The 12,086-nt window shown below is 36.7% G+C and overlaps 1 protein-coding gene across 3 annotated transcripts in view; it reads left to right on the top strand.

The window, feature by feature from the left end:
• bicd1a (bicaudal D homolog 1a) overlaps positions 1-12,086 on the top strand; it is a 424,408-nt gene that overhangs the window by 138,335 nt on the left and 273,987 nt on the right. For all 3 annotated transcript variants that reach the window (XM_072267812.1, XM_072267813.1, XM_072267814.1), the window contains exon 3: positions 1,826-1,978. In XM_072267812.1, the coding sequence (XP_072123913.1) occupies positions 1,826-1,978 (153 nt within the window). The remainder of the gene's footprint in view (positions 1-1,825; positions 1,979-12,086) is intronic.

The following is a 12,086-nucleotide window of genomic DNA, read 5'->3' as shown; positions in this document are numbered from 1 at the left end:
CTTTGAGAAAGGAGGGAAAGAGGAAACAGGACTTATATGTAGATTAGTTTGTTTAGCATCAGATTAGTATGAAAAATTGCTAAAATCAAGTGTTAAGGAAGGAGTAACATGGCACTTAGAAATAATGGCTAATAATAATTAGTTAATGGCTTGTAAATAATAAGAGTAAATAGGTAAGTTTTGATTTGGGTGGGTGTGATATGGGATATCAAAGATATTGATAATTTTGAAGAAGAAATCAATTATAATGTATCCATGTTTATTAATGATACAAAGTTATTTGGCAGTGTAAGCTACAAAAAGGATAGAAAAGAGGTGTGGGGGAGGGGCTGGAAATTGACAAGTTCTATGAATGGCAGGACATACAGATGAAATGTAATGTGGAAAACTGGGAAATCGACAACTTTGGTCGAAAGAAGGAATTTTGTTTAGATGGTGAAACATCAAAAGGGGTGGGTGTTCAGAGTAAATGGTCTTTGTACACGAATCTCTGAAAGTTAACAAGCAAGCACAATGGACAGTTAGGAAGGCAAATATTATATTGGCTGTTTTTTGCAACATCTTACTGTATCCTGATGAGTCTACTTCTGGAATATGGTCCACAGTTCCAGATTCACTATCTAATCATTGACAAAGTGCAGCCAAGGCTCACAAAATTGTTTCTTGGAATGGTGGATTGTCACATGAGAGGGCATCTATCCCCTTTGTTTCTGAAATTATTTTTGAATATCTCCTTACAATGTTGGTCGACCCAAGCTGACCTCAATAAAATGAGGTCCTTGGTACACAGTCCCAAATGGAATTAAATGAAATTAAAGACAGTATCTGACTCAAGAGCAAGAATGCAGTTTACTTTTTATCACTGGTTGATAAACATACAGTCCAACAAAGTGCTGACCTGTTCGAATGCCATATTCACTGAATGACAAAACTTGGCTTGTGGGGTAGCCAATAAATCTATGGCACAATTCAAACCGTAGTGAAGTCTTTTAAAGTGTACGTGAGGAATGGCAACTTTTAGAGCACCAGGATCTTGAAGTTATTTGTTTTGCAGCATAAATACAATAGAGAATATCATCACTATTTGCAAATGAGATATAAGGACCTGGTTCCTCTACCTATTCGTATGTACGATCCAGCTCAGAAAGAAGCCTAATGAATTCCACATTTCTGCTGAGTTAAAACATCTCAGATGGAGTAATGATAGACATCCAATAGTCACCCTTTATACTGTTGAACTAAGGGCAAGAAAGATCACCAGACATACTTTATAGTAATGACCTATTAGTGAGTGCAAATGTATGGACCGTAGTCCTGGACATGTCTTTGGCGAATGTAAAGAAATGTAATATGGAAGCTGCAATACTGATTCACGAAGTTACTCTTCAGGGGATAATGTTGGGGATAAAACATTATTTTAAGAAAATTATTTTTCTTCTTTTAGTTCTCAATTATGACATCACACAAGGGAAGTCTCTGTTGGAAAAGAAAATTAATTGAATGTTGAACGTGTTTTGGAAATTCAAGCCAATGGCAGCCTCTATTAAATGTTAAATAGCAATCATTCTTATTTCTTTCTAACTGGCACCAAGTTTGAGAGAAATTATTTTACAAACCTTATCCATATTTATTAATACAGACTAAGGGTAATTGAATCATGTTTTGCAGTAGTTTGTGTGTCACTCAAAATGGTGTATGGTTCTTCAGATAATTTCACTCCTCCTAGAGTGAAAAGGAAGCCCATCAAATATATTGCCTCAGGGACATGGTAGTTCAGCAACTAGAATGAATCAGCTTATCTTTGTCTTTCTTATTTCCTACTAAGAATAATGAAATGTTGGAGCTGCAGCGAATACGAATGAAAGATGAGATTCGAGAATACAAGTTTCGTGAAACGCGACTACTGCAGGACTACACTGAGTTAGAAGAGGAGAACATCACTCTACAGAAGCTTGTCTCAACCCTCAAGCAAAATCAGGTATGTGGCACTGGTACGGATCTATTAGATGCTGTCAACAACTTGTACAATAAAAACTAAAATGTGTTTATAATTGTTAGACTTGGAACAGCTGCACTTCAGTTTCTCTTGAGAACTTTTCTGATTTTCTTTTGCATGTGTTGGTCAAGTATTAGCTATGGTACATCTGTATGTAAATTTACTTTTTGCCTGCTTGTTACTACTCATGCAGAGTCAGCAGGTTAAAGGTGCAGAACACTTACAAAGACACTGTATGGACCCCAGTGGTATAGATTCCGTGAGCTATTGAACTAGAGGTACTACTTTATAAAGGAGTTAAATTTGTTAATCCTTAGAGTATTATGCATAACATTTTTTCTGCTCATTCAACAGGATAAGGGTTTAATAAACAAGAATAATCCACATGTAAATTTATATAAATTTCCTGAAGTTTTTACAAGATGATTTATCCACTTTGAGGTGCAGAAAACTATGCAGCTTCAATATTGAATCTGACGTCTGGATATACACTTCAGGTTACAGATAGGCAGAAAAATATTGCTGATCTCCCTCAGTCTATATTCATTTAGTATATATGCTTCTAGTTTATTCTTTTAATATGTGATTTGCAGTTCAATAGATGCCATATATCTGAGCAAAATGAAGCAGAGTCCATTTCTTCATCCAAAGCATTCTTAACTGTAACAAAACTGCAGGAATATCTGAAAAGGGCTTTAGTTGCTTGTCAGATTAAGTATCCAATGGCAGTATGCATAAACTTCATGAGTTAGTTGGGGGTACTTATTAAATTAAGGTAACCAACATTTTAATTTTCATCTCTGGGTGCCTGTTGAATATTCAGAAGACAAAGTGAATTTGCTTGTTAGAAATTTTAAGGTGGGTTTTAGAAACAGTCCTAAGGATATCCTGATATTTATTTTTTGATGCAACAATATTCTCACAGCAGTTCAATGCAAATACACCATGACAAATACTGAGCTTTATGCACCAGTAAAGTGGAGAGGGGGGGAATTCAAAAAACAAAAGAAACTAGATTGAGTTAGATGCCTTGTGCAAGGTTTTGATATGCAAGTTATGGCTAGTGATTGTCTTCATATTTATACAGCAGAAAAGCAATGCTAATTAATACTGATCAAATGTTGGGCAATGGCAAGACAAATATTCCTAAATTGATGCCTTCTACAACAGTATCAACTTAACCCTTACCCTGTTGATTGAACAGAAATGTTTGCACAAATGACATGATAAATGACAACGATATAACATACTGATATTCTCAAGCCTTAAAGTGTCAATATCTGTTTCAGCTAGGAATCTAGATACTTTTGATGCTTATGGGACAAAATGTTGGCCACATGTAGAAACCACAAATTTTAAATCAACTTTAATACCCTGTCATTTTAAGGGACAATTACAGTACTTTATATCACCCAGAATTTGACCCCAACATCGGCAGAGGAAGAGGCAGCAAACCTTTGCCTCTCTATATGTCCCGCGATCAATTACTGGGCTCCACTGCCAGAAGGTGGTAAAGAGGTTCATTCCCCTTCCACCTCTGTGCTACAAGGGGAGGCCTGGCTATATGCAGTCTGCAGGGAAGAAAAATGGGAGAGAAACCAAATAATTTTTCAAATGCAAACAAAACTGAGAAAATAAAAGTGAAGTCAAAAAGGCTTTTTTTTTAGAAGGAAGTTTTGGAATCCTTGCTCCCGTTGCCACTGATTTCCCATTTTTAAATTAATGTGCAGTGATGGCTAAGTGAGTTTTGTCACGTGGACAGACAATAGACAATAAAACCAATGAGCGTGATGTGGTAAGCAGTGTTTCAGTGAATGGAAGGTGGGACACAAAACTGGCAGTGTTAATTGGATAATGGGGCTCAAAGTCTCTAATTAATGGACAACTTGCATAATTCATTGCCCTGGATTTTGTAGTCAGCAGTGAAGGAACAGCACTTGCTGGTCATAAGGTTCTCTTGAACAGCATCCTGCTATCAATTTGGGCTTCTCATTCATTGCGGCGCTCACACAGAATATCTATGACTTGAATGAGTAGTGAACTGTAGAAATGAAGGCTTTAAACTGGGACATATAGGAGATACAGTTTGAAAGTGAAAGCAAAGGGGCTAAGTGTGATGCGATAAGGAGAAAGAAAAAGTGCAGCTTTTTAAACTTATTAATCAAAGTCTTAAGATGATTTTTTTCCTGATATTATTAATGTTGCTTGACAATTAAAAAAACAGTTAATCCCGAATATCTCAGCTCTAACTTCCTCTGGAATAAATTAAGGTTATCTAGTGAGTAAATTTTGCAAATTTATGTCTCAAGGATTTCTGAGTTTTTAATAGGGAACTTGTTCAACTTATGGAGCGGCAGGACCTCTGAATTTAACCTCACTTAACAGAATCTAGAAGGAGCGGTCTAATAACAATGGTTGCTGTTAGCTTCATAATGCATCACCTTGGGATATATCTTTTCCAAGAGTTGCCTTTATACCTAAGGTCAACCTATTGCTGCCCATTGCTGGAATTTAAAGCCCTGTATTTCTGGATATAAATTGAATTGTAGCTTATGTGAAATTGGTTAAAATCAAAAGTCAAGAGGAACTGACCGAAGAAGTCCCTTTTCTGTAATCCTATTTAAAAGCGACAGTGAATATGTGGGTAGTGAACAGACAGACAATATGATTTGTCCTACATATGATTAATCTAAAGAGGCTTTCTTTTAAAATTAATGGATGTGTGCCTTATGGACTTCTGATTTTGCAGTCCCTCATTCCAACTTTTTGTAATTTGGTGAAAAGTAATTGAGGTGCTGAAATAATCCCTACTTCAATAGGTAATATGTTGCTCTTCATGTTCTTCTAGCTGTCAAGAGGATTGTGAACTCCTTGTCCCATTGCATGGTATCATGCCTCCATCTTTGTCACCCATGTTAGTTATTCAATAACCCTCACAATCCTACGCATAATCCTCCCTTCTTGAGAACTCCACTCTCTTAGAAGCATTCACAGTATACAACATGAGCAATCTCTCTTCCCAGAGGTCACCCTGTTTAGTAAGCCTTGCTTTCAGTCAGATGGTAATCATTCTCAAGGAGAAAAAACAGAATAAAGTGACTCTGATACCTGATCCCAGAGTGGGATGGGATTGGGGAAGGGTGTGGTTGGTGGTTCGTAGAGGGGGCTAGTGAGTGGTCTATTAAAATGCTCAGATAGGCGCACTCCAACTGTTAATGGTCCAGAGCCAGTTATATGCTTACTGAGTTTCTCCTCAAAGCCGTTCTGATATAGCCAGTGATGGATTTTCCGAAGCCTGAAACATATGATCATCAATGTTAATGTGCAGTATCTGAAGGTTATAGCCTCACTGGCAATCTTAATATGACATCCTACTCTAGAGATTGTGTTAACTACCTTCCCCTATTCCGCATTCGTAAAACACATGGCAGTAAAGTTCCAATAATACACTGTCTGGCCATTTGTAAATCCCATTGGTTCAATATCTGTCTCACCAAATTCTATTTCTCGAGGACTTCCTTTCTACTGACTGGAGCTCAAGCTCTCATTCTCCCTTACTCAGTTCACTGCAAAATTTATTCCAACTTTTATTCTCTTTATTATGATATCTCCCCCTTTCCATTTCAGTCCTGAAGAATGACATCGGACCGAAATGTCAACTGTTTACTTATTTCCATAGATGCTGCCTGACCTGTTGAGTTCCTCCAGCATTTTGTGTGTGTTGCTTTGGATTTCCAGCATCTGTGGACGTTCTTGTGTTAAAATTAATTCTAATACTGCTAACATCTAAAAAAAAGCAAATTAAAAGTCTATGGGATATTAATAGAAATAGCATCTGGTTGACCAGAAAATTTGCTTGTCCGGCACCAGTGAAGTCCTGACCTGCTGGATTATTGGAATTTTACTGTTGGAGTAGACTTTCAGACATACTTTCTTTCCCCTTCACACATAAACAAATACAATTGCATGGTAAAATGCCCACCTGATATCTATAATATAAAAAGGTAATCTTTGAATCTTTTAACCTCTCACTTTGTGTAGTGCACAGTGTGATGGTGGAATAGGCTGTGGAATAGGCTGTAAATCAGAAATATAAAATGATAGTGCACACTGTCAATATTTTTTAATTCTTCTTCGTTTAAAATTATACTAAAATACTGGAGAATGAGGAAGAGATAAAGCCTAAACACCCCCGGAGGATTAGCAGGCAGCCTTTGTCACTGCCCAGTTTTCATTTCCATTCATGTCAATTAGGTAAAGCAAATTCCCACTTCACTGTTGTTCACATTGCATCATTGCACCCTAGAGTCTCAATGTCAATGCATTTCTCCCATTTGATTTACAGCATATTATCCTAATCTCAGCCTGACTTCCAGGCTGTGACAATCAGTAACTGTATGTTCCAAGTGGCAGGAATAAAATGCTAACTGAGTCAATGAGGATGATTTTGCCCTGATTCTAGCACTCAGCGATGAAATGAGTTCTGGCTCAAATTGGGGGCCGAGGACAGCGAAGGAAAAACTGTGGCCTATATTTTTTTTGATTGTCATTTGTGGACAGCATCAGAGAAAAGTGCATAGGTGAAGGAACAAAACTCAAATGGGGGCAGGAACCAGAAGATACAAGGAAAGGATTTTTGTTTTTTGTTGTTTTTTTTACCAGGAGCTTTGACATTATACAGTGTATATCTATTACATTGTTAATTGTCAACCACGAACTCTAGTGAACTTAAAGTATCACCAAAGCGAATGGTGATAGGAATTGGAGGAAGACTTTAGAGCAGTGGACATTTTATTGAACTAGTACCATTTGCAAATACACATATGCGAGTCTTACCTGTTTTGAATATGCAGTTACTCAATTTACATTAAATTAATTCCACAGATTTTTAATGAGCCACACTAAAACTAATGGATAAAATAGAGAAGTCATTATATTCCCACATTACATCTAACTTGCTTTGGCATAATATTGATTTAATTCTAGGGCATGGATCAGACTTCGATCTAATCGCTTGCAAATTTATTCAGTTCATGTGGATGATTAATTAACATTTTGTATATTTAGGCAGACATATTAGTCATTCATTTTAAACAATTGCTTTAATTAACATTTAGTCCTGGGAAGAGTCTAAGACCTTGATGACCCTGGTTAAATTGTTTCCCAGCAGTTAACTGAGCAAAGGAGAAGTCTTTAGCCAAAAATCAATCTCTTATATATTGTGAACTGTAAACACTGATCATAAATTGTATGTGAAGAGAGAATACATTTCTGTGAGATGTGCTGTCACCTCTTTAACTGTGTTTATGGTCTTGTTTCCATTTTTATATTGTGTGTGAAATGTGCATCTTCTCTTTTGTAAATTCCTAATTACATCTCTTCTGATGCAGGTCATTGCACTCTATCTCTCCATTGGAAAAAGTGTGAGTGATATCACCAGAGCAGAAGGCTGTTGTTAGATTACGCACTGTGCTTCTCTTATGCTGCTGTGGGAGGGGCTTGTCCTTCACTTCAGGCTGAATACTTGTAGGACTTAGTTTGGTGAAAGGACATGTGTAGATCCGGAAGTGGAACATTCACCAAAAGATCACAAGCTGAAGTGACTTCTCTAAATTATTAAAATTTGGCCTGCAATATTTTTAAACATGCAATGGAAGGTTACATGTTTATTCATAAAATTCTAAATTCTATTAAACTTTTTCAAGGATTTCCTACATGTACTCAGGGAACTGGGGAAAGTTTAATGAGTGATACTGTTACAGACACTATTTCACAGCCACCTGCAAAACATTTCTCTTGAATTGCCTAAACATTGACTTCAGTGGAAATGAAAACCAGGTAATCATTCTGCATTCCCCCCCCCCCCCCCCACCACCACCTTCAATCAAAATGATCCCGAGCTTCTCTAACGAGGCTTATTTAATTTCCTCTTACAGTAGCTGTGCCTTCAGCCTTCACCTGTTAGAGTGGACAGTTTATTTGTTCCCAGGTAGTTACAACAATAATTACATTAGAATAGCATTGATTAATTGACCCACTGTTTCCCCCATGCTGCCTTTGTTGAGTGTTACCACTTATCCTGAAAATATTGTGCACAAAATAATCTCACCACTCTGCTGTATAGTTCAATAAAGTATCTGTTTGTCTCTTAGAAGGAACAGCTTAAGATTTGGTCTGATACAATAATGCAAGTGATTTGCACCATCACTATTGTTCCCAGTAACAACATGGTGAGAGCAAGTAATTAACTTCACTTTTAAAAAGGTTGTACATATGTAAATGAACTATACAATTCACTTTTAATACTGTAATTTTATAATATTGAAATAGTTTTGCTTTTTTTTTAAAATGCTTGGGTAATGAAGAGTGAAGTAAGTGCAAGGTCTAAAATGTGTCCTGTACTTTCTGCTGAGATCCTGACAATTTTCCAAACACTTCTCTCTAGTTGGGAAATGTTCCAATGGTTTAGAAAACTGTTCTGATCACTGGTATTTAAAAAAGAGCAAAAGATGGAAAGCAAGAAATCAGTAATCCCAATAATTATGGAAGCAAAATGAAGACATAACATTTTCAAACTTATTATTGAACAGGGATGAAATTGTAAAGCTTAGGTCATGCTCAACAAACTTGATTAAATAGTTCAAGAGTGGATTAAAGAGGTCAATAGGGAACTACCTTGTGATGTCATTTAAACAGATTACCATAAGCTATATGATGAAACTCACAAAACAGGCTGTTAGCAAAATTTGAAGATGTGTAGGAAATTGGTAGTGGGATATGATTAGTAACTGATGGTAACAGATAGTTAGTGGTGATCTGTAAGAATCTGTATTGAGCCTTAGCTATGCATCTGATTCATAAGCAATGTGGACAATTAGCCAAAGTTGCCAGTGACATAGAAGGGAACACTGTAAGACGTGGAGATGTGATCAAATTGAAGATATTAGTCAACTGAGCAAAATACAAAGGATGGAAAGCAAATATGAAGTCATTCACTTTTGACCAAAAATGATGGACTATTTTGTGAAGGATGAAAAGCTGGCAGACAAGAAATTCCATATGCTAAAGATGTGCAGCTTAATTGGCGATGGTAAAATGCCCGAAGTGTATCGGTGATTAGTAGAATCTGGCGGAATCTCTGGACTCTCCATCTCAGGAGAATCTCACGAATACATTTGTGTGTAGGCCATGCATTAGCTGTTAAAAGTCATGGTTAAAGCACAACAGGTGTGCCGTCTGTAGTTCTGAGCACTGGTTTCAAGATATTGAGGGATAGCCTACCAAATGGGTAGATAAATAAAAATTCTTTCTGCTTGTTTGTGAGTCTCAGACTGGTGTCTGGCTTTGAATTAGAGCCAGGTCTTTTATTAAAATTTGAAAGAACTTGACATGCAAAGAGCGAGAAAAGTTTGGAACTCCCTCCGTCAAACTGAAATTAATTCTTGATTAGCTGGTATTGTTATATGTGTTCAATAGACATAGTGCGATTTTATGGGCTGCGATATCAGATCAGTGACAATCTTTTTGAATGGGGTTGAGAGACTAAATGGCTTCTTTTCAATCTTGTATTCCCAAGCTCAGGCATCGCTGGTATGCTTGTAAATATAGCAATTGTAGGTCTGAAATGCCTGATTATAGTTGAGCTAAGATCTAGGACACACAAAACAGGAAACATTAATGCAATTCTTGTCTTAAAAGAATACTTGTTGAGTGCCCACTTCAATCTCAATAATCCATATTTCACTCTAAAAGCAATCAAATCCAGATGGCAAGATCTGCTTTTCTCTGCCCCTTTATTCCAACTTCACCATTTGTTACTTGCTAAAAAATACAAAACATTTTGTTATTCACTATTTGCAAACGTTTATATAATTCTTATTAACGTTGATGTAAAATTCAATTGTTCTGGTGATTGTTCAGAATGTCACATCACTAACACGGCTTTGCTAGTTTACATACACTGCTGGATTCTAAAGTCTTGCTTCCCTTTGCATTGAGCTGACAGTTTGTGACTTCACCTTCTGCCAATATTCCTAATTCCTTGGATGAGTGCCCCTCCTTCCTTTTTCCTCTCAGCATTCTTCCTTCTCTTTTGCCCCCTTTGGTGGTGAATAGAGAGGGAAATCTTTGTCAGAAAATGTACCCCATTATTAAAAGTTTGCTCCTGTTACTACAGATTTTATCAAATGTGTTCCATTGAGGAATGCTCTGCTTCATTTGTGGAAAATGTCCTTGCAAAGAAAATCATTTAAAAAATCAGATATTTGCTCTAAAGGTCATTGTATTGAGAGTCACTCCCATTTTTCTCACCCTTGGAAAAATAACGAACTTTCTCTTAAGAAGTGAAAGAGATTCGGGTCCACGTAAGCACAGAGCAGATGTTGGAAAAAGTTGACGCCCCTGAGGTAACCCTAAACATCAATTAGTCTGCTAATCATCTGCTTTAGCTGTCTTTGTGTGCTGCACTGTAAAGATAACCGATCTTTCTCCTTGGGGGTAAAAGAAAACTTCATGATTTTTGAATCTTATTCATGCAATCATTTCTCAAGTTATGTTTTATTTTAAAATTAATGAATTAATATTTTTGTTTATTGGCTGATGTTCATGTGCACAGAAGCAGCAGCTTATCAGATGTCTGGAAATGATCATTTATTGTGACCACAAAGCAGGCTTCATGATTTTGTGTTCTGCATGATTATTTTAGGTGAGTTAACTTTAAGACAAGAGGTACTGCTGGTGAGATTGTAAGTACAGCACAACTGGAGGGTCAGTGTCCTTCAGGCAGAGGTTGGGCCGTGCACACAACGAGGTTCCCAGCTTGCAGTCCAATGATGTGTGATGTACATGCCAGTCTATTATTTTCATTAACTTCACCAAAACTGTCAAAATAAAACAACAGATGACATCAAGTTAACATTTTAAAAAATGTAGCCAGAAGATTAAACATTACACATGCTATGGAAAAGAAAATAAAACTTTGAGCAATTTTTCAACAAGAGCAAAACTAATGTATTAAGCTGCTTCTGAATTTTTTTCTGCCTGTCTACTATAGTCCGAGTTCCTTATGTACCGAGGAGACATTGACAAAGGAATTTGCCTTCTTCTAAAATAGGAGTGGAATATAATGGAACATGAAGCAGAGCTATTAGCATCAATAAAAGGGAAATGGTCATTTCTATCTCAAATTGAACAATGAAGAATTGTTCTCTGGTCAAAAAAAGTTCTACTTAGGTCAGGTTTTCTAGCATAGCCTTGTTATTAAAATCAGGGGTGTGAATAGGTCAGTTACTCTTAAAATAACCAAAGTATATGTTTTATAGAATTTGTATTCACAACGTTAGAGGAACACAGACACACAGTAACTCACAAAATGCTGGAGGAACTTAACAGCTCAGGCAGCATCCATGGAGGTAAATGAATAATTGAAATAAATTGCTGAGACCATTCATCAGGACTGAAAAGGAAGGGGGCAAAAGCCAGAATAAAAAGGTAGGGGGAGCACAAGCTGGCAGGTGAGTGCAGTTGAGGGGGAAGGTGAGGTTATTAAAGGAACACAGATTTTCATTGGTGCAGCTTTATCTAGCTGTACAGCAAATTCACTAATGTTTCAATGTAACATAACAATTTGGAAGGATAGTTGAATATTACTCAGTAAGTTGAATGTTGGTGGTATAGTAATTGTAGTGAACAGTTTTAAAAAATATTAGCAAGTTAAACTTGTTAGATTTCTTTTAAAGTTAGGAAAGAAAGTACAGGGAGAGATAGAGAGAGAAATTCCATCTTTTTACTGACCATTTATTTGGAGGAGAAGGAACAAATTCATTAAGTGATATCAAGGTTTGGAAACAAGACTTAAAAATTAATTGTAGCAAATCCACAAAACCGTACACTCATTGCAACTGAGAAAAAGTATTAAGCTAATTGGGTGTAAATCAACACTCGGGTCTCTCTTTCATTTGCGCCAGAATATTTGATACAGTAATCCATTCTCCTTCCAAACTTATGTTGTCTTCTACACAACTGTCCTCTGAGAATGTAAAACCTGGTGGCAGCATTGTCAGTATAAAACAATCCTCTGAGCATAACACCT

The sequence above is a fragment of the Mobula birostris genome, chromosome 9, assembly GCF_030028105.1.
Source record: "Mobula birostris isolate sMobBir1 chromosome 9, sMobBir1.hap1, whole genome shotgun sequence".
In the NCBI taxonomy this organism is placed as follows: domain Eukaryota; kingdom Metazoa; phylum Chordata; class Chondrichthyes; order Myliobatiformes; family Myliobatidae; genus Mobula; species Mobula birostris.
This window is presented reverse-complemented; position numbering and strand designations above follow the sequence as displayed.